The sequence below is a fragment of the Microcaecilia unicolor genome, chromosome 6 (assembly GCF_901765095.1).
Source record: "Microcaecilia unicolor chromosome 6, aMicUni1.1, whole genome shotgun sequence".
Classification (NCBI taxonomy): domain Eukaryota; kingdom Metazoa; phylum Chordata; class Amphibia; order Gymnophiona; family Siphonopidae; genus Microcaecilia; species Microcaecilia unicolor.
In genome coordinates, this window is record NC_044036.1 from 343,611,964 (window position 1) to 343,639,097 (window position 27,134).

At 45.9% G+C, this 27,134-nt stretch overlaps 1 protein-coding gene across 2 annotated transcripts in view; it reads left to right on the forward strand.

Annotated features, from left to right (window-relative positions):
• Positions 1–27,134, forward strand: part of DNAH17 (dynein axonemal heavy chain 17) — a 239,744-nt gene that overhangs the window by 16,813 nt on the left and 195,797 nt on the right. Inside the window, exons 7-13 of one of the 2 annotated variants that reach the window (XM_030208642.1) lie at positions 4,904–5,056; positions 9,063–9,065; positions 13,141–13,227; positions 13,775–13,942; positions 17,176–17,289; positions 25,125–25,384; positions 26,402–26,597. In XM_030208642.1, coding sequence (XP_030064502.1) covers positions 4,904–5,056; positions 9,063–9,065; positions 13,141–13,227; positions 13,775–13,942; positions 17,176–17,289; positions 25,125–25,384; positions 26,402–26,597 — 981 coding nt within the window. The remainder of the gene's footprint in view (positions 1–4,903; positions 5,057–9,062; positions 9,066–13,140; positions 13,228–13,774; positions 13,943–17,175; positions 17,290–25,124; positions 25,385–26,401; positions 26,598–27,134) is intronic. The other variant, XM_030208641.1, reaches the window with a different exon arrangement.

Consider the following 27,134-nt stretch of genomic DNA (forward strand, 5'->3'; position numbering starts at 1 on the left):
TCCACGGCCGGAAACCATTCCACTCCAGGTTTTCAGTTCCATTCAGCTCTCGAAACATCCAACAGAACTAGTCGAGAGATCAGAACAATTTATTATCTTCAACAGAAAACAACCTCCACCATACTGGAACACTGATCACCTTATATGAGTCCAAAAATAGTCCACAGGTATCCCAAAGGTTCTCTTATCTCATTGGCCTGGGACCCTTACTGGGCGTCCGCCTGTCACATCCCTCGCTCCCTCCGGCTGCTCCTCTGCGGGAAGCAAGGGCCGGGAGGAAGGACCCGCAGCCAGGGAGGGCTTACCTGATGGTTTCCCGGATGGGCGCCTGTTCCGGGTGCAGTCGGGGCCCAGCAGGTGTCCATTGCGGCGATGGCCGCCCTTCTTGAGGCCGTGGCTGAGAGCCGGGGCTCGCTGCGGTGATGGCCGCCCTGTCCGGGGCCGAGCACGTGGGCCGGTGATCGTGGCTTCCGGGCTCTCGGTCGTCGGCTATGGGGTCCGTGCTTGCGCCAGCGGGGAGGATGGCGCCGAGACGCGATGGCCGGCGTCTTCTCCACATTCGGGCGCGGGAACCCGAAGCTCCGCCTCAGAGGAACCAGATTGGGATGCCGGTGCTGTAGCCCCGCCTGGGAGGCCGGACAGAACCAACCAGAGGGATTTCTTCAGTAGCCGGGTTCCGATTGCCCGGCCATGTCGGCTGGGGCTGGGCGGTTGAATGCTGACAGTATTTAAGGAGCGAGGCTGAAACAGGACGTTGCTTCAGGTTCTGTTTCCCAAGGCCAGTCTTTGTGTGTTCTTGTTTTCAGTGCGTTCCCTTGCTCTCCTGGTTTGACCTTTGGACTGTTTCTGGACTACTCTGTTAGCCACCTGCCCTGACCGGTTGCCTGTTTTTGGACGACGCTGTGAGCTGCCTGCCCTGACGTGTTGCCTGTTTTTGGATGACTCTGATTTCCACCTGCCTCCCCGCTCCCGGTTCTGGTACTGGGTCAGTTCGTCAACCCCGCGGTTCCGGAAGTCCCGTTGGCCGCCTGCAGCTGGGGGCTCAACCCCTGGTGAACGGCGGTCGCCGCGGGTGAAGACTTGGGGTTGCACGGCTGTCCTCTGACGTCCTTCGGGGCCTTGCGGGACCTAAGGGCTCACCTTCTTTCCAGATAAGACACCGCCCATCTCTCAGCTCTTTAAACACAGTAAAATGTACCAGTTCACATGTCACAGTTCAGTCCACAAAATATCAATTATTGTTCATAATTCTTCTTCTGACACAGCACCCAAATGAACGGGGCCTGCAGCCCACCTCCCTCTCCACAGTTCTTTCTGTAACAAACAGAGGAATCTTAAAGTACATTGGGGCCATTATTCAATGCTGGGCCGTTTTTGGGCGTTTTAAAGATAACCGGCTAAGTTGTTATTCAGACTTAGCTAGCCATATTTAAGCAGGCCAAAGGTATCCCATGTTTTCACGCAACTAAATATGGCCACAAAACTGCCTTTAAAAATAGGCAGATAGCTGGTATATCGGGCAATATAACTGGATATCTGCTACCACTAACCAGGAATATTCAGCTGTGGATAGCCGGTTATCCTCCCGCTGAATATTGGCAATATTTCCTCTCAGGCTTCTCTCCTGTTGTGCTAGGGCTGTGTACTCAGACTTCTTTTCTCCCTTTTGCCTTGGGGCCCCTCCATCTGGGAAGCTCGAATGAGTAGTACCCGGGCACCAGGGATGCTTGACTCCACCTTCCCCTACTCACACAGGGTCCAGCACTTCCCTCAGCCTCATGTACACATCTGAACCACTTAGCTCCGACTGAAACGGGCTGCATGGAAAACCCGGCTTCACCAAACCCTGCATTAGCTTCCTGGTTTCACCATCCACTCCTTCCATAGACCTCCTCACCCTGGGAATGGATTGCCCACACTGCCAGCCTTTTGGCCTGGAAGCCGAGCATGCTGGAGTCAGCCACTTTTCCTATGCTCCCCTCTCTCAGGCTTTAAAAGGACATATGGCTGTTAGGGCTTATATCTTCACTCCCAGCATGCTCTGCCATCCCCTGGACTTCTGCAGGCTAAGGAAAAATCCCTCCCAATCCAGGGGATTGCACTCTGGGTATCTTCTCTCTCTCTTCCCCCCCCCCCCCCCCCCCCCCCACACACTCCTCCTGTACTCCTTATATGAAGCCAGTGGGACCAGGGCTTTCCATGTCACATCATGTGCAGGAGTTTCCACTTTCTTCCTATTCCTCTCTGATTCTTCGGTCTTTTTTTCATCCATGTTATGATCCAGACATCTTCAGACTCTTCATTTCATGTAGTGAAGAAGAAGGGAAAAAAAAGTCAGAATTGTGACAAAGATTTAAAACAATGAACAGAAGATCATTAGCAATTGATTCCAAAAAGGAATTCAGTCTTGTTGACTTATCAGGTGGGGGTTAAGCATTATAGTTTATAGTTTGTCAAAATTTACTATACCGCTAAGACTAATTTGCAGATCGCAGCAGAGTACAAAATAAAAAAAAGCATAGAAAAGGAAAAGACATACAATATATTGATAGGAAAGGGATTCTCACACACACACACACACACACACACACACACACACACACACACACACCTCAAAGAGTAAAGATAGAGTAGAAAAAGGGGAACAGTACATAGGCTGGGGAGGAGGGGGAAGGACTGGAGAAAATGGATAATAGTGTACAGGTGAAAGATGATGGAGGCTAATTTTCACAGAGAAAATGTAAAGGGCTCTTCTTTGGTTTCCAAGCACCAGCGGGATAAAGAAAATTCTGTGTCCAAAGGTTCTGTCATTCTTCTTGTTCAAGAAGCAACTGTAATACACAACCCTCAGCTGAGGGTTTTCCAGCTAAAAGAAGGGTTGGAAACTGCTGTGCTGTGCTGGTCAATAACCTCTGCTAGGGTGTCTACTCTATTCCAATGCAGATACTTGGGAGAAGGCCCTCAGCTTAATCTGATGCAGTCTCTCAAGTCCTTTGGTATGATCAGGTCTATGCGGAACAAACGGTTGGCTCCCTCCAACTCATAGCAGATGACCTTCAGGTCAGTGCCAATAGCCAAAGTTTCCCCCAACAGTGCTGAGTGTGTTTTCAACTTGGGCTGGTTTCAGGAAAAGGTAGGGCAGCAGCGCTGTGGGCAAGGAAGAGGGGGAATGAGGTGGGGGTAGGGAAGGGAAGTGGGGATGCTGAATGGGGAGAGAGTGGAAAGAGGGATGCTGGTCACCCACAAGGGAGAGTATGAAAGAGGAAAGCGAGTGTTGGTTTCCTAGCATGGGAAGGTGGCTACTTAGGGAGGAAGGGTTTGGAGAAGAAGTAGGATGCTTGGGTGCTGACTTAGTTAAACACGGGGCCCTGTACATCCACCCCTGTCACCCTTGTTTAAGGTCAACCTTACTCTTGAGATGGGACTTGAGAAGCCAGAATGTGAAAGAGATACGGTAAGAACTTGTGCTCATGCACATGGGCAGATTCCTAGTTCTTTCTGAGCTCTGAGAGAGGCATCTTGAATGACATCACATAGCTACGTGGCTGATTCATCCTGCTGTGTGATGTGTTCTTGCTACAGGTAAGCGATGTTGTTTTACTTAATGAATGGGAAATAAAGAGAGCCTAGGAACTGAGGATAAAGCAGCAATCTGGAAGGGAAAATGGGCAGATTAGATGAGTTTTGTTTTCTTCGTCTGTTGTCAAAAGTTACGTTTCAGTCTTGTAGAAGACGATTTTCAAAAACCCATTACCTGTGTATCCTGGGAAAAATGTTTTTTGAAAACTATCCACCCTGTATGGTGGCAAAAGATGCTTGGGACTGAGGGTGACCCCAGAGGCAGATAAACAAACAATTTCAGTGGTATTTGTGTCAAAAGTCTACTAGCCTCAAAATACATATGGGCAGACTAGGATAAGGGATCCTGATTGCTGGTTATATGTTTGAACAAAGCCTGTGGCAGGCTGCAAGGAAGCTGGTAAACAGTGCCATGAATCCTTCCCAACTGCCAAAATATACATGAAAATCAATGAGGCAAACAGTCCACTTTCATAGTCTATATTGTTTTTTTGATCAACAATAGAAAACGGAATATATCATCCAATTAGATCTGCTGGGCTGGCATTACTTAATGCAACTGAACATCAGAAAGGTTAGGAAACTGCCTTCTAATCACATTTGCCGGACATTTGAAATGTTTAAAACTCCACGGGCAGTAAATGTGTGTCATTGTGTTGTTAGCAAAATATAAGTAGGCTGTGGGGTTGCTGTTGTCTAAAAGGAAGCTGAATGAAAGGTTTGCACACACAGAGAATCACCCTGTAAGGCTACAGCAATTATTGAAAAGGATGCATTTAATGGGAAGGTGTGCAATTGCCCTGCCACACACTAACACGCATTATGGTTTTACTAATGAACCTGTTGTAATGTGATAGTGGACTTTAGTAAATCCAGCCTGAAAATTCCTATTTTTCTGCCATCTATAATTTCCTCCTTCCCCGTGTTCTCTCAACCTTTTCCTGTCTGTCGTGAGCATGTCTAAAATCTAATACTGTGATGGCCTAAGAGACGTAAGATAGGTCATTTCTTCAGACCCTGCCACCTACAACTTGGCTTCCCATCAAAGCAGTGTTTAAGCCAACTCCCCTTTCCCTACCACAGCGGTAATAATTTGCACAGCCACCAATCTTAGTGTTGCGCTTAAAAGAGAAAGATGGAGCCTTCCCCTGCTCATTGAAGTGTAGGTTTTAATCATGGTTCCTCCATGCAGATCGCCCCAGTTAAACCCTTTCTAGTACTTTGTGGTCAAACAAATATCTCAGAAATATGTGTGGCTGTTGTTGAGAAATGGTATCAAGTTAGACTGTATTCTTACTGCTGTACTGCTATATCTTGTGTCCAGACACGTAACTATTTAAACCCAGAAGAACTGTTGAAAGGTTTACAAGGAGAAATAGATGATTCAATGGACAGCATCAAAATGGCTATTTCGGTGATTCAAAAATGTTACGAAGCTTACAGCTCTTGCTGTTTAAAGATGCCCTATTTCTTTAAGGTGAGACACAGTTTGAAATAAGCTTAAAAAGTGAAATATGCTGAATTCTTTTTACAGGGTCACTTTTTGTTATTTTTATTTGCACCATTGAACAACAGTAGCAGAAACCCACAACAGTACATTTTCCTGTAACCCTCCCTCCCCCCTCGTGCTTGCTTCACTGATGGCTTCTGGACCCTGTGCTTCCCCACAATCCTTGGAAATGTCAGGTCCACCTTTCCAGAGATCCCATCTTTCCCTGAACCTACAAAGCTCATCTCACTTTTCACAATATATTCCCACAAAGTTTAGTAATGGTTGTCACTGCTGTTCAGGATGTGCTAAGTGGTTCCACGTTAACTCAGCGTTATCCAGTTAGCGTGCTAGCTGGATAACACTTCCACAGCCATTTTCTGTCCATGCTCCCTCGCAGAAAAAAATCTTTAAAAATTGCTAATGCACGGTTTACCATGCGCTATCAGGGAAATGACTGCAGAACACCTTAACATGGTCTCACTCTACCCTAATAGCACGTATTTATAGCATGTTAAGGGCTTTAAACCCTTTAGTAAAACAGCCCTTAAATGTCTTGTCCTGTCTCTTTTGTCCATGGCAGAGTAGTCAAGGGATGAAGTGCAAAAAGTACTCAATCTTCCCTTCCCACACATCTTAAATATAAATAAAATTTACTTGGCTACCCTTGGCTGCTTTCTTCCTCCTACAAAAACCAAAATCTCTCTTTGCATCCTTCTCAGGCCTGCTGAAGGACCCTCACAGGTAGGGATTGGAATAAATATAAATATAGTAGAAGTCCAAAACTCCAGATGCTGGAAATCCGGACCCCTAAAAATTCCGGTATCTGGACTGCCCGAGAATCTGGTCTATACCTCTCTCCCTCCCTCCCTCCCTCTTCCCCTCCAACCATGGTCCAGCATCTCTCCCTCTGCTCCCGGCCGTACCCAAGGCTCTCTCTCATTCCCCAGTGTACCTTCTCAGAAGTCTTCCATGCTGCAGCGCTAGTGGCAGGCCTTACTCATAGGCTGCCTCTGGCCTGCACTGGGCCTTTCCCCTCTGACCCATCCCACCCTTCTGTGAGTAAGGCTGCCGGTAGCACTGCAGCACGGAAGACTTCTGAAAAGGTACAATACCTGTATTGTGTGCTGGGGAGTGAGAGAGAGCCATGGGCAGGCTGGGAGGGAGGGAGAGATGCAAGACTGTATGGGGAGAGGGAAGGGGAGGCTTTAGGGGTATGGGCCCCCTCCTATGGGGAAGAGAGACACAGGCGCTGAATGGAGAAGTCTAGTTGGTGTGTACTATAATCTCTCTCTCAAATATTAAACCCTTTTGGCAGCCGTACAGCACTGATGCCATTTTGAAATGAGCAACCAAACTGTTTTTGTACTATATCTACAAACTCTTGATAACGGCTCCTAAAGTAGATAAACTTTGTGGTGTGAAGAGAAAGAAGAGCACATTGAAACTGAGTGACAGACTTGATATAATTAAGAAACTAGAAAGTGGTGTGAGCAGTGCTGTTCAAATGGAAACCTACAACATTGGTAAATCTACAATTTATGGTATAACAAAGGCAAAGAATAAAATTGTGCAATTTACAGCCTCCTCCGAGCCTTACAATAAAATTGCTGAAAGAACAAGTTTACAAAAGCAAAAATTAGAAAATCTTGATAGTCTTGCACGAATAGTTTTTGTTAAAATAATTAGAAAGTATGGCGAGTTTTGGGCCTTTGCTTATTGCAAAAGTTAAGTCTTTTAAGGAACAAATAAACATGGAATCAGAGTTGGCTTAGGAATTTTAAGACCCGTCATGGTATTATCATAGACCGTTATTAAATGGACTTGGGGAAAATCCACTATTTCTGGGATAAGCAGTATAAAATGTTTTGTACTTTTTTGGGATCTTGCCGGGTATTTGTGACCTGGATTGGCCACTGTTGGAAACAGGATGCTGGGCTTGATGGACCTTTGGTCTTTCCCAGTATGGCAATACTTATGTACTTATGAAATTGCTGGAGAAAGATAGTCAGCTGATACATAAGCAGCAATAAAATACAGGGAAACATTTGGAAAAAAATGGTAACTATGATCTCATGCCTGATCAAGTGTCCAATGTTGATGAAATAAGGGTTTACTGGAAGTGTTTGCCCAGAGAAACTTTGGCTGAAAACCAAGAATTAATGCTACAGTCTTTAAACTTAATAAGGAAAGATTAACCATTCTTGCATGTGCTAATGGTTCAGGTCAGCATAAAATTAAGCTTTTAGTGATTGGCCAATTTTAGTGCCCACAAGCCTTTAAAGGGATTGTGCACTTTCCTGTAACCTATAAAGCTCAAAGAAAAGCTTGAATGGACAAAGACATATTTCACGATTGGTTTGTTCATGAGTTTTTTCCATCAGTTCATCAGAACTTTAGAAATTTGGGGAAGCCTGCAAATACAACTCGACAACTGTAGGACCCACCCTCATGAATCAAAATTGATTGTGGGAATATGTCAGCCTTTGCAATAAAACTTGGAAAAATTGTCAATATTTATTTATTTGTTACATTTGTACTCCACATTTTCCCACCTATTAGCAGGCTCAATGTGGCTTACATAATACCGTGAGGCAGTATCTACCTCCGGTGATGAAACAAATACAGAGTAATGTTATAGTCAGTGAAATAAATATGTTACAAACACAGTAGGGAATCGTAGAGAAGAGGGGTTATATAGTGTTCATTATAAGTTTTTGTTTGTTGTATTGCTGAGTTAAGCATTTAAGTTCGATCAGTAGGGCATGCCTTTTCGAATAAGTTGGTCTTTAATGATTTCCGGAAGCTGAGGTTGTCGTACGTTGTCTTTACGGCTTTTGGTAGTGCATTCCAGAGTTGTGTACTTATATAGGACAAGCTGGATCCATAAATTGATTTGTACTTAAGACCTTTGCAGCTAGGGTGGTGGAGATTTAAGTATGTTCGTGATGATCTAGTTGAGTTTCTGGTTGGCAGGTCTATGAGGTCAGACATATATCCCGGGACATCGCCATAGATAATCTTGTGGACCATGGTGCAGACTTTGGCTCCCAATCAAAGAACGTATTACTTTCAATGTAACTTTTCTCGAAGGGGTTTGGTGCTTTTGAATCGCGATTTTCCAAATACAAGTCTGGTTCTGTATTTTAGGCGGTCTGTAACTTCTTTATGAGTTGGTCTTTGCATGATGTGGCAAGTCAGATCTCTAGAATGATGGTCCCTCTTTATTAATTAATCTCTTTAGAAACAGATTATAGTATTTTTTTTCCCCAGAAATTTGCAGATTGTTTACGTCCACAGGCCACCAGGCGATCTACATTTTTAATAAATTGCCAATTACCATGCTAGTCCTATCCCTGACCACCTCTGTGTAAGAGGATATGGGATTACCAGGAGGGCGGTTCTAGCTACAGGATCACTTCCTGCCACACCTTTCTCCTCCAAGACAGCACAGGAGCTGCCAGACCTGCTTCCACTATGTCCCTTATGATCTTCTCTATATAGCTCTGTGTCTCTCTCAGCTACTCCAGGTCTGCCACCCTAACTTCCAAAGAGTGGACTCTCTCTCTCCCTCCGAGAGCTAAGAGCTCTTTGCACTAAGGGCAGGCAATAGATAATCAAATATATGGCACTCGGTTGAAAAGATAGGATAGTTTCATTCTCACTGCTGAACTACTGTCTACGTTTTAGTTTTGTTGAGGTGATATCAAATTATAATGTATAAAGCAGCATAGAAATTCAAACTCATGTAAAGTATTTTTAGTATATTTATTTTATGTTTGTCAATGGTGTTGAAAGCAACGACAATTTATGTGTAAGGACACAATTACTCACTTGTGCCCAGATGATCAAAAGTAAACACGGACACTAAAGGCCATTAGCGTCAGATTAGCGCCTGCGTTTGCCTGCGCCCCAGGATCAGAGCTGGCAAGCATGTAAAACAATGAGCTTGATGGCTTTGACTGCTAATTGCATGCAAATGCATGCAAAGGAGGGTGTCTCTAACACCTAACCACCTGTCTGGGTGGCCACTTAGAGGCTCTATTTCCAACACAGCTCAGGTCCACCTGCATCTGCCACTTGTGCTCTACACTAGCACCCTCCTCCCACGACTGGACCACAACCACCTCTGGACAAGTCTACCACTCTCAAATTATTCCCCTGTGATTTCTAGGTAACTGGAGCCACACTCCCAGTGGTCCCACAGTTCCTAGAAAGCATTCACAGACCCAACATACAAACCACCAAGGTTGTTAGTCCAGACAAGCAGAGGCAATAAACTAAAGAAGGTTTATTGTTATGAAAAATATTGAACAGTGAACCATAAAACAGATGGAACAAAAATAGCACATAATAACATTTTTATAATTGATCCATATTCAGTTACCTATCTAAACATTTTATCAGTACCTGAATAGTGCCTGGGAAGTACAGGAAATATAGCTGCACACAAGTTACAGAATATAACTGATCACAGGGTCTCAGTAGAGAGGTCTTTCTCCCTCTACTTCCAAACTGAGACTGACAAATTACCTCACAGTTAGGCAGGAAAAAGAAAAAACTGTTACTTCTGGTCTGCTGACCAATCAGGAGAAACACATATCATCAGCAAAACAACCAGGAGAAATACATATCATCAGCAAAACAATATAGTTCATAGACTCAGAAACCCACTGTTTGTCACACCTCCCCTCTTTAAGAGAGACCCCGGACTGCATTGGATGCGCATAGTTTTCAGTCTGCTGGTTGGGTCTTGACAGTCCAGTGTCTGGACGGTTCTGACTCTTCCTTCCTGGAGAGTCCATCAGCATTTCCATGTTCACTGCCCTTCTGGTGCTGTATGGTGAGAAATGATTTGTGAATAAAGCTTTTTCCACACTTGCTGCATGTAAAAACTTTCACTCTGGAATAAATTTTCTGGTGTGCTGCAAGGTATACCTTATGACAGAAGCTTTTACCACACTCAGCACATGTGAATGATTTACTGTCACAAACTCAGGGAAAAGTGAGTTCTTGGGCTGCTGCCGGCGAATGGCAGCAGCAGGCGCACCACCCAACAAGGACTGGAACTGGGAAACTGGACTGAACAAGTAACTGGAACAGACAGACTAGAAGTGCAAATGCATACAGTTAAGAACAGACAAAAAGTGCTATAAGCACGCAGGCAAATACAAAGACATAGCACTTGGCTAGGAGTAACAGGGTACACAGGAGCAGTAACAGGGTACACAGGAGCAGAGCTTGGCTAGGAAGGAACAGGATACACAGGAGAAGAGCTTGGTTAGGCAGGAACAGGGTACACAGGAGCAGAGCCAAGTAAAGCTGGAAGAAACACTCAAACGGGCCGCAAGGTCGAACAGGAACCCATCCACACCAGAACCCTTTCATACGGGCCGCAAGGCTGAACTGGAACCCAAGCACAATGGCAAAAGGCAAAGCAGAAGGCACATACACATAAGCAGAGGCCAAACAAGAAAAGAACAAACACAAGAAGGCTGAACACACACAAGCAGCAAGGCTGCACTGGAACCCACACAAAGGACTGAAGGCAAGCTCAAGCTCACAATCACCAAAACAAGAACCAAGGCAGAAGTGCTACAAGCACACTAGCAAGTAAACAAGTAACAAGTGCAGAAGTGTTACACAAGCACACTAGCAGACAAACAAAACAAGGTAGAAGTGCTACACAAGCACACAGGAAAACCTGGAGACCTTTGAAGCTGCAAATGCCCTGTTTGAATGTCTTCACTTTCCTTATGAGAACCTTCACTGATGATGTCATAACTTCAGGCAAGAGTCTTGAAACACACTGAACACCAGAGTGATGCTTGAAACACACAGAATACCAGAGTGAGGCTTGAAACACAGAAGAAGTGGCAGCAGAGGCAACAATGCAAGGAAAAAACAGTCTGGAGCCACCTCTGAGACTGACCACCGGAAGACAAGGTGAGTCTGAAAGTGGGGGCACAACCACAGTCGTGACATTTTACTCCTATGTGGATTCTCTGGTGCTTGGTTAACTGTGATTTATGAGTAAAGCTCTTTCTACATTCAGTACATGTAAACAGTTTCATTCCCGAAGGGATTCTATGCTGAGTTGACAATAATTTCCAGCAACTGAAACTTTTCTTACACTCCGTAGTTGAAACTGGTCTCTCTCTTGGGTGAAATTTTGCATTTCTTGTGGAGCTTTCTTCCTGTTTGAAGCTACTGCCATAATCAGGACATAAAGATATTCTCTCATCAGTGTTTTTCTGATATTCTGTAATTTTTGCTTTATTGATATAACTTTTCACATATTCTATAGTTGTACATATTCCAGTATCTTTATTATTACTTTTCAGGTGCTGCATTAGCTCTTTTTCATACTGAAATCTTTCTCATACTTAGAGCGTGTAAGATGTCTCTCCTCAGTGTCAGATCCCTCTGGTAATGTCTCTTTTAGGAGGTCAGGTGTGGGCTCGCTATCCTGGCACTCTTCTGGTGGGCTACATACAGCTAGCACCATGGCTGTGCGATCTGCATAGGCTTTTAACATATTTACTACTACTACTACTTAACATTTCTAGAGCGCTACTAGGGTTACGCAGCGCTGTACAATTTAACAAAGAGAGACAGTCCCTGCTCAAAGAGCTTACAATCTAATAGACAAGTGAACGGTGGGTCCGATAGGGGCAGTCAAATTGGGGCAGTCTGGTTTCACTGAACGGTAAGGGTTAGGTGCCGAACGCAGCATTGAAGAGGTGGGCTTTAAGCAAAGACTTGAAGACGGGCAGGGAGGGTGCTTGGCATAAGGGTTCAGGAAGGTTGTTCCAAGCATAGGGTGAGGCGAGGCAGAATGAGCGGAGCCTGGAGTTGGCGGTGGTGGAGAAGGGTACTGAGAGGAGGGATTTATCCTGTGAACGGAGGTTACATGAAAGGTACGCTGCTTTCTGTCTTGAGAGTCCATAGATATAATATAATTTGTATCATTTAGGTGCCTTATGACCATGTAAGGTCCCGCCCAGTTAGCATGATAGGTGCCTTATGACCATGTAAGGTCCCGCCCAGTTAGCATGATAGGTGCCTTATGACCATGTAAGGTCCCGCCCAGTTAGCTTGATAGGTGCCTTATGATCATGTAAGGTCCCGCCCAGTTAGCCTGATAGGTGCCTTATGACCATGTAAGGTCCCGCCCAGTTGGCCTAAAGTTTATTCTGACATACTGGGACTACTGCTGGCCCTCATGAAACACTCTGTTTCGGGCTTTACAATCATACCAGATCTTTTGCCTAGTTTGGGCTGCCTGTAAATTCTCTCTGACAAAGCGCACAAGGCCTTCTAACTTCTGGTGCATATTGACTGCATATTCAATTACAGGGGTGTCAAAGGTGTCAACTTTCCCCTCCCAATGTTCTCTTATTAGGTCAAGGGGCCCTCTCACCCTCTGGCCATAAAGCAGCTCAAATGGGGAGAACCCTGTAGACTCCTGAGGTAGTTAGGGCAACTACTTCTCCCAATCTCTGTCTCCTGTCTCCACAAAAGTCTAACATATGCTTTAATGGCCCATTAAATATCTCCACCAACCCATTAGTTTCAGGGTGATATGGGGTGGTTTGGACAGATTTTACTCTATTGTGTCCCGTACAAATAGAGAGGGTAAAACAGCATACAACCAAAGTATACAGAAAAAAAAAAAGCAACACTGGGCCTTCACGACTAGGACAACAGGAGTACTTTATTAACAGGTGACCCGACACGGGCCGTGTTTCGGTGCCAAATGACGCCTGCCTCAGGGGTCAGAGTATTGATACTGAAGTATATTAATATTCCGATTACCGGTGCACAGGAGAAGGCTTTTTGCTAGAGCCCGCTTTTTTGCGTTACAGCGGATATCCTAAACAACACTTTAATGCGTTGAGGCACTTGACCTACATTATTAATATACTTCAGTATCGATACTCTGACCCCTGAACTCTCGAGGTTAATAAGAGGTCCACATAACAAAAAATGTTAGGTATCTCTGCAATATATAATAATTTTTGATATATTACTACTATACAAACAAATTTATGCTTTTCCTTATTTTTAAGGATGAAGAACCAAGGCCATGGGACTTTCCTTCTACTCTTGTTTTTACCAGAATGGATAATTTTTTTGCTAGGTTAAAGACTATAAAGGTAAGCATAATTTCATTTAAAAATTCCTAGCTAGCGCTTAGGGGTAAATAACCAAAAGTGAGCTCACTGATTCGAAGCACAGGGGTATTTCTATATATGGAGTCTGCAACAGTAATCAAAGGAAAAACTGCCCAAATAGCTACTTACTTCTGCCTCCTTTCCGGTCTCAAACTGGTGACTCGACCCTTACGTGTACAAATGCTACTTGTTAAAATGATTTGGAAAATGAGATGGGATTAATAATATTACTGCCAGTTCAGAAGCAATAAAAACATTAATATGTCTCTGATTATCACCATAACAGTGGGAAACTGACACTGTTAGAGTCTGAGTCACTAAGGCATTCCTTTCATTTTGTGTTTAAGGGGATAAAAAAACACAGTGACTGACACCCGTAGTGATATAGTTACATTTGATGCTCGCTTTCATTTTCCCTTCAGGAATTAGTGTGGTATGACGTTTGTTTGCAAATGCTGTAGTGTATTGGCCATGAATCCTACTTCCATGAATTACAGGTGAAACTAATATCATTGTTTCTATCCATTAGGACTTGTTTTCAACAGCTATTGAGTTTCTGAAGCTGGAGAAGATAGAAATAGGAGGGGTTCGAGGATCAGTCCTTGGAAATACGGTGAATCAAATTTATGAAGAGTTCCTTGAAATTGTTAAGGTCTTTGCTGAATGCAAATATGATCCTTTAGATACTGGAGAACAGGTGAGAAAACTTATCGATTATTTAACAATTACTTTTTTACTTCCTTCCACAATCCAAAAGGAAGTCCAAAGTAGTGTACAATCAGTCACAATAAAACATAGTTAAATAAAACCAATAAAACAATTGGTTAAATCAACCTCATTAACTCTTAAAACTAAGGGCCATTGCTAAAGGTGTCATGGAAATAACTAGGTCTTGACCTTTTTCCAAAATCTCAACTAACTAATTTTCTTCTTCCTGAACAGCTGTTGGGAGTTTGGTTCATAGTATAGGTCAGTGATGGGCAACCTTTTGAGCTTGGTGTGTCAAAATTCACCAAAAAACCGAGCATAACTCGGGTGGTGTGTCACTTCAAAAAAAATCACTGCTACTAGGACCGCCCCCGGGCCCCTCCTACCCGAGATCGCTGCCCACCCGAGGTCGCCGGGCCCCCCCTCCACCCGCTACCGGGCCCGGAACTAACCTTAAAGCCTCCTTTCACGTTGCAGCAAGCAGCAGCAGGGCAGACCTCTCTTCCTTCCTTCTGTGCTCCGCCCTCGCGGATGTTACATCAGGCAAGGTCAGGACACGGAAGGAAGGAGTGGCCTGCCCTGCTGCTGCTTGCTGCGACGTGAAAGGAGGCTTTAAGGTTAGTTTCCGGGAGCGAGGAGGGAGGGCGGACCACACTGCGGCGGCGCCACGTGTCATCGAAAATGGCTACGCGTGTCAGTGCTGACACGCGTGTCATAGGTTCGCCATCAGGGTTATAGGTACTACCACTGAAACCTCCTGGTGGAGATGATGGAGGCAAATTGTATCTGAATTCAAGAAAGCTTGGGACAAGTACATACGATCTCTAAGGGAGAAGAATGGATAGTAGATGGCATGGATGGGCAGACTGGATGGGCCATATAGTCTTTATCTGCCTTCATTTTTCTCTGTTTCTGTACCTAATCGAAATACTACTACTACTACTACTTGACATTTCTAAAGCGCTACTAGGGTTACGCAGTGCTGTACAATTTAACATAGGACAGTCCCTGCTCAAAGGAGTTTACAATCTAAAGGACAAATGTACAGTCAGTCAAATAGGGGTAGTCTAGATTTCCTGATAGGTATAAAGGTTAGGTGCTGAAAGCAACATTGAAGAGGTGGGCTTTGAGCAAAGATTTGAAGATGGGTGGGGAGGGGGCTTGGCGTAAGGGCTCAGGAAGTTTATTCCAAGCATAGGGTGAGGCGAGGCAGAATGAGCAGAGCCTGGAGTTGGCGGTGGTGGAGAAGGGTACTGAGAGGAGGGATTTGTCCTGTGAGCGGAGGTTACGGGCGGGAACGTAAGGGGAAATGAGGGTAGAGAGATAATGAGGGGCTGCAGACTGAGTGCATTTGTAGGTAAGAAGGAGAAGCTTGAACTGTATGCGGTATCTGATTGGAAGCCAGTGAAGTGACCTGAGAAGAGGGGTGATATGAGTATATCGGTTCAGGCGGAATATAAGACGTGCAGCAGAGTTCTGAACGGATTGAAGGGGGGATAGATGGCTAAGTGGGAGGCCAGTAAGGAGTAGTTTGCAGTAGTCAAGGCGAGAGGTAATGAGAGCGTGGACGAGAGTATGGGTGGTGTGCTCAGAGAGGAAAGGGCGAATTTTGCTGATGTTAAAGAGAAAGAAGCGACAGGTCTCAGCATATCACAGGCACCAAAAATTGTATGTCATCTGCATAGATCTTATATTGCAAAACACATATTCAATGCTTGGCTATGTCTGGACACCAGCATTGAGTATCTGGATCTGACCACAATGCCATCTAGGATGTCAGCTCTGTGGGACAGCACTTTACAAAACCAGAACAATGCATCAATGATTTTATGTAAGATTGCTAAAAGGAAATTCTAAGACAATCCAGGAAAGTAAGACTTAACAAAGATCTGGGTTGTAGTTGTGAACTTTAGCACTTAATGCTATCTTATAGAATAGTGCACTTATGTGTGTAAACTTAACAACTGTTTGGATGCAATTTGGAAGAACTGTTTTTTTTTGTTACATTTGTACTCCGTGCTTTCCCACTCGTGGCAGGCTCAATGCAGCTTACATGGGGCAATGGAGGGTTAAGTGACTTGCCCAGAGTCACAAGGAGCTGCCTGTGCCTGAACTGGGAATCAAACTCAGTTCCCCAGGACCAAAGTCCACCACTAGAAGTCGGCCCTTGCAGATCACCAATGTGGCCGCGCAGGCTTCTGCTTCTGTGAGTCTGACGTCCTGCACGTACGTGCAGGACGTCAGACTCACAGAAACAGAAGCCTGCGCAGCCTTCTACATGGAATGTTGCTACTATTGGAGATTCTACATGGAATGTTGCTACTGTTGGAGATTCTACATGGAATGTTGCTATTCCACGTGCAGGACGTCAGACTCACAGAAGCAGAAGCCTGCGCGGCCACATTGGTGATCTGCAAGGGCCGACTTCTAGTGGAATAGCAACATTCCATGTAGAATCTCCAATAGTAGCAACATTCCATGTAGAATCTCCAATAGTATCTATTTTATTTTTGTTACATTTTTACCCTGCGCTTTCCCACTCATGGCAGGCTCAATGCGGCTTACATGGGGCAATGGAGGGTTAAGTGACATGTCCAGAGTCACAAGGAGCTGCCTGTGCCTGAACTGGGAATCAAACTCAGTTCCCCAGGACCAAAGTCCACCACTCTAACCACTAGGCCACTCCTCCACTGTTGCTACTATTTGAGATTCTACATGGAATGTTGCTATTCCACTAGCAACATTCCGTGTAGAAGTTGGCCCTTGCAGATCACCAGTGTAGCAACATTCCATGTAGAATCTCCAATAGTAGCAACATTCCATGAAGAATCTCCCATAATATCTATTTTATTTTTGTTACATTTGTACCCTGCGCTTTCCCACTCATGGCAGGCTCAATGCGGCTTACATGGGGCAATGGAGGGTTAAGTGACTTGCCCAGAGTCACAAGGAGCTGCCTGTGCCTGAAGTGGGAATCGAACTCAGTTCCTCAGTTCCCCAGGACCAAAGTCCACCACCCTAACCACTAGGCCACTCCTCTACTCCATTTTACCAAAGATACTATACCAGTGGTTGATTTCTTCTGTTAAATTATTTTGCCCATACATAAAAATTATACAATGTAAAGTAATTATCAGTTCATTATTTCTTTCAAAGAAAGGTGTTTGAATACCAACAATGCTTATATAGTCTCATTCTTCTGTTTTTTCTTTCTTATACAAGTTTGAACAGGATTATGCAGTGTTTCAGATAAAAGTTCAAGATTTGGATAGAAGATTGGGGTCCATAATTTGTCAAGCCTTTGATGACTGCACATGCATTGAATCTGCTAATAAGGTAAGGATTTATTGACCATTTTGTGGTACCCTCTTTCTTGGTTTTGTATTGAATGTATTGAAATTTTGCCTCAAAGACTATCAAGCAAACTTTCCTTAAATATGATTGTCACGTCATGCCTGAGTGCTACCTTTAGCACCCACCTGGGGTTAACCCTGTGGCCACCTGGAGGGTCCTACCCAGCACTTCCCAGGCCTGCTTGCACTTGCGAACGTGCGCCTAGGCTGGCATATCCTCCACCCACCTGCTGGGTCCTGCTGGCCTCTGGGCAAGTCTCCCACCCCAGTGGTTTCTAGGGACAGTGGGAGCCACAATACTGGGGCCCCACAGTTCCTAGAAAATGCTTGCAGACCAAGAACACAAACTGCTAGGATTCATACTCAGTCCAGGACAACAGAGCTAACAAACTAATAGATTTATTATTATAAAAAAGTAGAACAGTGAACGGTAAAAGTTTTAAAGAGCAAGCAGTAACAGGTAAAATAAGAAGGATTCAGTATTAAAGCTAACTAAACACTTTTCTAAGTACCTAAGTAGTACCTGGGAGAACAGGAAAAGTGACTGCAGTGGGTGCTAGGTGTTTAGTGACAGACCATGGCCTTCTTTTTTGTGGCAGCATAGTGGGATTGTCATGCTCAGTGTGTGGCATGAAGGTCACCATCCACTGTGTGGTTCAGAGTTTTGTTTATCTGTAACCTCCAGACACAGAGCACAGTGAACGAGTGCAGCAATAACAGGGTTCCTTTCCTGTTCAGTTTTATTTGGTAGTGTTAGGAGATTAGCAGCATGCTGAGACAACTGAGAGCAGCCGTCAGACACTGGATATGCCTGACCTAACACAAGAGCGACAGGATGACCTCAGCGAGGAGAAGCTGCAGGACTGGCCTGTGCGGAGTTCTCCTGGGAGGAGAGCAGACTTCTTGTGGGCAGAGGCTTGTGAGTTGGCAGGGCCAGATGCAACACCAACTGAGATCCAGAAGATTTATATGGTAGAGCAACAGCAACAAGAGGAACGGGAAAATGCAACAGTGGCGAGAGGAACAGGAACAGCAGTGTGAGGAGCAGGAGTTCCAGCTGCAGAAACTGAAGCTAGAGATGGAAATGGCCCATATCCAAAGTTCCAGCCCAATACTTGCACTGAGGCCAGAGGCAGGTTCCACAGCCCAGATTGGGTCAACTTGTTTGTGCAGTTTGATGATACCCGAGGTGCATAGGCGTAGTTTGACTGTTTCATTTGGGGGGGGCAAAAAATGGGCGGAGCATATTAGCATATCATTTGCATATATACATATGCAAATGAATATGCTAATATGGAGGAAGGAAATGAAATTTACAGGCAAAATATCACAGATGCACATTTCAAAAAGCTGACACATTTCAATTAATAAATTATGAATAAAATAAACTTTTATTTACCTTTGTTGTCTGATCATGTAGTTTTTCTATTCGCTTTGATCCCAGTGTCTTCTGTTTTATGCAGTCTTCTTTCCAGTAGGCTTCCCTCTGCTCCCCACCCTCCCAGTCCCATCCATCTCTTGCTCCTTCCCTCTGCTCCCCACCCCTCCCAGTCCCATCCATCTTCTGTTCCTTCCCTCTGCTCACCATCCCTCCGTCCCATCCATCTTCTGCTCCTTCCCTCTGCTGTGCCTGACCTCTCCCAATCCCATCCATCTCCTGGTCCATCCCTCTGCTCCCCACCCCTCGCAGTCCCATCCATCTCTTGCTCCTTCCCTCTGCTCCCCACCCCTCCCAGTCCCAACCATCTCTTGCTCCTTCCCGCTGCTCCCCACCCCTCCCAGTCCCATCCATCTCCTGCTCCTTCACTCTGCTTCCCACCCTCCCAGTCCCATCCAATTCCTGGTCCTTCCCTCTGCTCCCCACCCACCCCTCCCAGTCCCATCCATCTCTTGCTCCTTCCCTCTGCTTCCCACCCCTCCCAGTCCCATCCATCTCCTGCTCCTTCCCACTGCTTCCCACCCTCCCAGTCCCATCCATCTCCTGCTCCTTCACTCTGCTTCCCACCCCTCCCAGTCCCATCCATCTCCTGCTCCTTCCCATTGCTTCCCACCCTCCCAGTCCCATCCATCTCCTGCTCCTTCACTCTGCTTCCCACCCTCCCAGTCCCATCCAATTCCTGGTCCTTCCCTCTGCTCCCCACCCACCCCTCCCATGCTCCTTCCCTCTGCTTCCCACCCCTCCCAGTCCCATCCATCTCCTGCTCCTTCCCACTGCTTCCCACCCTCCTAGTCCCATCCATCTCCTGCCACTTCACTCTGCTTCCCACCCTCCCAGTCCCATCCAATTCCTGGTCCTTCCCTCTGCTCCCCACCCACCCCTCCCATGCTCCTTCCCTCTGCTTCCCACCCCTCCCAGTCCCATCCATCTCCTGCTCCTTCCCACTGCTTCCCACCCTCCCAGTCCCATCCATCTCCTGTTCCTTCACTCTGCTTCCCACCCTCCCAGTCCCATCCATCTCCTGCTCCTTCCCTCTGCTTCCCACCCCTCCCAGTCCCATCCATCTCCTGCTCCTTCCCACTGCTTCCCACCCTCCCAGTCCCATCCATCTCCTGCTCCTTCACTCTGCTTCCCACCCCTCCCAGTCCCATCCATCTCCTGCTCCTTCCCACTGCTTCCCACCCTCCCAGTCCCATCCATCTCCTGCTCCTTCACTCTGCTTCCCACCCTCCCAGTCCCATCCAATTCCTGGTCCTTCCCTCTGCTCCCCACCCACCCCTCCCATGCTCCTTCCCTCTGCTTCCCACCCCTCCCAGTCTCATCCATCTCCTGCTCCTTCCCACTGCTTCCCACCCTCCCAGTCCCATCCATCTCCTGTTCCTTCACTCTGCTTCCCACCCTCCCAGTCCCATCCATCTCCTGCTCCTTCCCTCTGCTTCCCACCCCTCCCAGTCCCATCCATCTCCTGCTCCTTCCCACTGCTTCCCACCCTCCTAGTCCCATCCATCTCCTGCTCCTTCACTCTGCTTCCCACCCTCCCAGTCCCATCCAATTCCTGGTCCTTCCCTCTGCTCCCCACCCACCCCTCCCAGTCCCATCCATCTCTTGCTCCTTCCCTCTGCTTCCCACCCCTCCCAGTCCCATCCATCTCCTGCTCCTTCCCACTGCTTCCCACCCTCCCAGTCCCATCCATCTCCTGCTCCTTCACTCTGCTTCCCACCCCTCCCAGTCCCATCCATCTCCTGCTCCTTCCCACTGCTTCCCACCCTCCCAGTCCCATCCATCTCCTGCTCCTTCACTCTGCTTCCCACCCTCCCAGTCCCATCCAATTCCTGGTCCTTCCCTCTGCTCCCCACCCACCCCTCCCATGCTCCTTCCCTCTGCTTCCCACCCCTCCCAGTCCCATCCATCTCCTGCTCCTTCCCACTGCTTCCCACCCTCCCAGTCCCATCCATCTCCTGCTCCTTCACTCTGCTTCCCACCCTCCCAGTCCCATTCATCTTCCCTCTGCTGCCCCCCCCCCCCCCGCGAGGTCCAGGATCGTGACTCCGTTTACCCCCTCTCTTCCTCCCTCCCTCCGGTGCAGGCAGCAGTCTTCTTCAACCTTTCTGTGCTCCTGGCAGCGGTAGCGACGTATACACGCTGCCTTCGGTCTGCCCCGGAAGCCTTCTCTTCAAGTTCCTGTTCCCACCTATGCGGGAACAGGAACTTGAAGAGAAGGCTTCGGGGCAGAGCTGAAGGCAGCGTGTACGTCGCTACCGCTGCCAGGAACAAGAAAGACTTAGAGAAGATTGGTGCTGCCTGCGCCGGAGGGTAGGAAGAGAGGGGGTAGATAGACACGCTCGTCTCCGTCCGCTTCGCTGCTTCCCTGCCCTCTCTGTCTGCGTCCCGCCCGAAAGGAAATGACATCAGAGGAAGGCGGGACGCAGACAGAGAGGGCAGGGAAGCAGCGAAGCGGACGGAGACGAGCGCGTGCCTGCTTGTTTTTTTTTTTTTTTTTCATTGTAGCGCCAGTCCACGTCCTCATCGTTTGGGGGGGCATTGCCCCCCCTCGCCCCCCCCCCCCCAGTCTACGCCTATGCCGAGGTGACATAAATGGATATCAAACTGCCTTTGAAAAAATTTGCTGCTTCAATGAGATTCCTCAGAAAGACTGGGTGTACTATCTGGGAGAAAAGCTCACTGGTAGAGCATTTGAGGCATTCCAAAGTCTGTCCATGGAAATGTGCTCCCAGTTAGAGGAGGTGCACAAAGATTTATTGAACCGTTATGCCATTACCCCTGAGACCTACAGACTTAAATTCTGGATTTTGAAAAAGGGGGTATATGATACTCACAGCGAGTTTGTGATTTAGTTAAGATACCAGCATCAGCGGTGGCTCAGTGGAGCTGAGATTAAAACCTTGGAGGACTGCTAAAACCTGATGGTCCTGGAACAGTTTTTACAATGTTGTTGTCCAGAGGTGAGGGAACATGTTCAAGATCACTAGCCCCAAACTCCAGAGAAAGCGGTTGAGTTGGTTGACATCTTTATTGCTAACCGTCCCTGGTTGGCAAAGAGAAGCCGTCCTTATCCGTTGCAGCCAGGATTAAAGGGGAGCCAGGGCATTAAGTCAAATATCTCTGCAACCTCAGAGACAGCAACCCCCCCCCCCCTCAGTGTTCCCCAAAATACCTTAGGCATGAATGCCCTTGTTACTAGTGTGGGCGTACAGGACATTTCAAAGCGGTTTGCCAAGATAATTCCATGCCTGCACTAAAAAGCATTCCAGTTCCTGCACCGAAGCTGGCAGTTTTTGTGGGTGACTCCAGTCCCATGAAGGGGGCAAATGCAATTGCCACAGCACAAAAGGTTAGTGGTCATTAATCAAGCAAGGAAGCAGATAGGTTTCTACAACACTACAGCACCCCAGTGACTGTCAATCAGACCCAGGTGGCTGACTCTAGCATGACTTTGTTATGACCAGAGCTAGTGCTGGAAGATGCTATTCTTCCAGGGCACACTGCAGAGCTAGTGTTAGCCAATGGATCCCGAGAGACTGTACCCATTGCTCAAGTATACTTGGATTGGAGTACCAAGCCTGGATACAGAGAAATAGGAATAATGAAAAACATGCCAGTACGAATGCTATGTGGAACCAACATGGGATTACCCTTGACAGCGGAGTCAGCCTTTCCACTGTGGTGACCCATAGTAAGGCATGAGTAGCCCAACAAACAGAAGCAGAAGTGACCACCTCTTCAGTTCCAGATCCTGAACCAGTCTATATGATTTGTTCCAGCTTTTCTCAGGGCACAGACCGTAAAAGTCTGCCCAGCACTGTTCCTGTACTAAAAGTTCTGAAGCTAACGTTGAGCCCCTTTAAAATTTACACTCCAGCCCATCCATATCTATTCAGCCACGATCAAGGCGCAGACCGTAGAAGTGAGTGAGAGACTCGCCCAGAGGCAAGTGGAATCCAGTTGGTGGGAGGAGGGTGCAAGTATAGAGCACGAGTCCAGGAGCATGCGGTCCTGAGCAGTGCTGAGAACAGATCCTTCAGGTGGCCACAGGGTAACCCCAGGCGGGTGGTAGGCATTTCGTGACAAATGCCTATACCCAGGGGTGTGCTGGTAAATTTTTTAACAACAGGCTCTTTCTCCGGACGTAGCCAGCTCTGCAGTTGGAAGGGCCAGGGGTGGCTGGGGGGGGGGGGGGGGGAGCAACACTTGCCTCTCTCTCCTCCCTCCCTTCGTGCGGGCACGCTAGGCATACCTTTTCTGGCAACCAATAAATGGACTGCCACCACTCCCAACGTCTTGCTCTGAGCAGCATGCTGAAACTTCTCACACATGCTGGAGAAGTCCCAGCCTGCTGCTCAGAGCTGGAAACAAGGAGCTGGGAGCAGCAGCAGTCTATTTACTTGGCTGGCAGGGCTCAGCATCCCCACCAGCAAAGTAAAAGAGAATTCAGCAGGGGGCCCAAGGGAGCCAGTTGTTAAAGTAGCCATGGAGGGCCCTACTTTAACAACCGGCTCCCAAAATTCTTAAAAACTTAACAACCGGCTCTTGCGAGCCTGTGAGAGCCTGCTCCAGCACACCACTGCCTATACCCACATTTCAATACTTCCTAGTCACAGGAAGTATCTCAGTTTCTGGTTAGGGGAACATCCATCTGTGAGATGACTTGGCCTGCTGTCCTCAGAGAACATCTGCTACAGGTGAGTAATTTTGCTCTACTGTTGTATGGCAGGTTTGCTGTGTGCATGTTGAGTTAGGATTTTTTTCAAGTTTTGCATTATTTCACAGTGCGGCTATTAATGGAGACAGTTATTGTGGCAAGAGGATTAGAATATTTTTATGTATAGTGACTTGTAGAAATGTCTCAGTTCTAATCTACACCTGTTGTTGGGGGAGGTTGCATTTGTAATGTTTGCATTTTTCACATATATATTGGCCAGTGTGGAATTCTTGTTTTCCATATTATTCCTAAAAAAGTTATTTATTACACACAGCTTTTTCTTTCTTGCACAAATTATAACACAAAAGGATGTTAACGCTGTGTTAGCTGTATGTTAGCACTTAGGTTAGTAAAAGGACCCCTAAATCAGGTCAGGTTAAATTATGCAATTATTTTGCCCTGGATTGTACATTTACTTTAAATGTCCCTATGTTTGCAGAGATAGAGGGGTTGTATTTATAATTAATATAAATAACACTGCAGAATATTCCACTGCCCCCACCCCGGCTACTCCTTCCAGCTGGCAAAAACCTCTGTGTGGGTAGTTTCCTTTTAAACATTGTCTTATTCTTCAAATATAAAATTAGCAATTGAAAAGTCTGAGCTGCTGCCCCCTTTTTTTCAGCCACCCCTACAATATATGAAATCAATTGCCAGTTGATATAAGGGCTCCTGAATGCTTGGTTAAATTAAAAAAAGGAGTCACGACTTATTTTTTTTAAACAGGCGGTAGAAGCAGTGGACAGTTTGGAGAGCCAGGGAGAAAAGCATGTGAGTTGAGGATGAGACTGGTTGATTTTATAATCGTGTGCTATATATTTGCTTATGTGTTATGGTTTGACTGTAGTATGAATGGAGTTCTTTTTCCTTTAATGAATTTACTATATTTACTATATTTATGGTTTGACGGTATAGGAAGTTCTTAATAAACGATAAATCATCCTGCTATTTGTGCTCAATAATGTGCACTTATTTAAAAAGGGGCTGTATTTGCACTGTTTTTACTCCTCTGACCTGTTTAATTTTAATACAGGGAACCTGTGTAAACGTTTTCTGCATTTGAGAATGGTCCAGCCGAGTTCAACTGGGCAGGAAAGGCCCCTGCCTGGTTAAATCCCACTGAGTGACCCTACACACAATATTCAGTGATACTAAATATCGCCTGGGGTGGAGTTGTGGGCACAGCACCCACTTAGCTGGTTAGTGGCAACTTTTCGTTCCGCCATCTGGCCGTATAAAGTTAACCAGGCACCGGTCTTGATATCGGCCAGTGCCCAGTTAACTTCTGGGTGGCATTCGATGGCAGGAGTCATGCATGCCTCGGCATTGAATGTCCAGGGTCAGTTACTTTGCGGCTGTGATTGGCTCAGATGCAGGGTGATTTTAACTGCTCTAGTTTAAGCTTCAAGTGTTCTTTCAGTCTTGATATACCACCCATCGGGGAATGTCATCTAAGTCGTTTACAAAATATAAATGAAGAGAGAAATAAAGTTTATAAAATGAATCACCTTTTAAATTTCTGTTCAGACTGGGGAACTAAATAAACACCATCAGGAAATACGACATCGCTCTAATTTGAAAAATTTGAACTTGTTCAAGAATCAAGCAGAAAATACAAAGCATTGTTTAAAAAATGTGTCTTTTTTTCTTTTTTTTTTAGCTGTTATTTATGTTTGGATCTCTGCTAGAACGACCAGCGATAGCATCAGAAGTGAGTTCAAAATACGCTGACTTGTTGGAAAAGTTTAATCAAGAAATAGATTCTGTAAAGATTATGTATGATGCCCAGCTATTGGCAACAGCAGATGGAAATATTCCTCCAATCTGTAAAAATATGTCCCCTGTATCTGGTCAGCTAAAGTGGGCTTTGGAACTGGAGGAGAGATTGCAGGCGTCCAACATTCGCAACATTGATCATCCGTAAGTAACGAGGCAACTCAGACCTTTTAGAGTTACAACAGCATGGTTTTGTGACATGAATTGGAAATTCAGGGGGAAAAAACTACATAAAATACAAGCATAATCAAGAATATTTTTAAACAAATAGGCCTTCAGTTGTTACAAATTAGCAAATAAGGTGAAGGTCAGGGCAGGGGACACCAAGCTGGGAAAGGGAGGTGGATGGGGACACTGATGAATTGTCTGAACAGGTATGTTTTTAGCTTTTTCTGAAAGATTAGGTAGTCGGTGATATTTCTGATATTAGGTGGTAGGGCATTCCAGGACTTAGTTGAAAGATACGAAAAACAGGAGGAGTATGTAGATGTGTATCGAATTTCTTTGTGGTGTAGATGGTGGAGAGTCAGGTAGTTGTGAGTACCTAGTATGGCGTTCCTCCTGGGAAGATCTATTAGTGTTATGAGGTCTTTAAATCCATGAAATCATCTTCATTTCCAGTGAAGGCAGAGCATGGAACAGTTGTGTTTTATGGAGTTGGAGACAAGGATAGAATCCTCTGATGGTCAGCATTGATGTTATAGCCCAAGCCTGTTCCTTACACTTGACTCTGACCGAAGTGACAATGCTGACCAGAAAAGGATAAGCACTTACAGTGCATGCTGTATCTAGGTGCTGGTATGGTCTTCAAAAAAACCCCCAAAAACCCCGGAGCTACACCAGATGCTATTATATTAGCATGAGGCCAAAAAGAGAGAACATCCTACAGCTCCTTGCATCAGATAAAATAGAGTCTGCTGTATTAGTATTACCAAGAGCATAGGTTGTACGTGGAGGTGGAACAGCAGTTTGATAAGGAAAAAATGCACATGAACTCAGAAAGGGTGGCCAAATATTTCTGCTATAGGATGCAGAGGAAAAGGAAAGACCCCCCCCCCCCCCTCAAAAAGAAGCATTTCAAAAAGCTACTTCAATTATCAATGAATAACAATTCACAAATATCATATATTAACCTTTTTCCTTATCTGTAACCTTACCTAGTGTCATGTTCGGTTCTGACGCCAAACTGATCTTCAGCAAATATGAGGAGATGATGAATTTGCTGCAGAAATACCGGGAAAATATTTACGAAGAGTGGACAGAACGAGTTGATGAAGACTGCCGATTCAACTTAGAGCAGCCACTGATCCTGAGGGACGAAACCTCTGGTCTTATTACTGTGAACTTTAGCAAAGCGGTAAGTGGGAATCATAGACACCAATACTTCAAAATGATACAAATGACCCCTCCCTGGATACAATGCTCAATACTGGGGGCACCCAGAGAGCTGGCTCCTATAGGTAGAGTATACAGGAGAGCCTTTGTTGACCCTATAGTGGCAGATCTCATTGCTTGCCTTGCTGAAGGTCCATTTGCATACTTTCCTTTAAAGACTGTAAGGGATTTGGAGTATCTATGGAATTTGCACCTGTTTTAAGTGCAGACAATTTTTTCCCACTTTTTTCAAATCAATATTTACATAAGAACATAAGAGTAGCCATACTGGGTCAGACCAATGGTCCATCTAGCCCAGTATCCTGTTTTCCAAACAGTGGCCAAGCCAGGTCACAAGTACTTGGCAGAAACCCAAATTTTGGCAACACTCCATACTACAAATCCCAGGGCAAGCAGTTGCTTCCCATGTCTGTCTCAATAGCAGACTAGGGACTTTTCCTCCAGGAATTTGTCCAAACCTTTTTTAAACCCAGATACGCTAACCGCTGTTGCCACATCC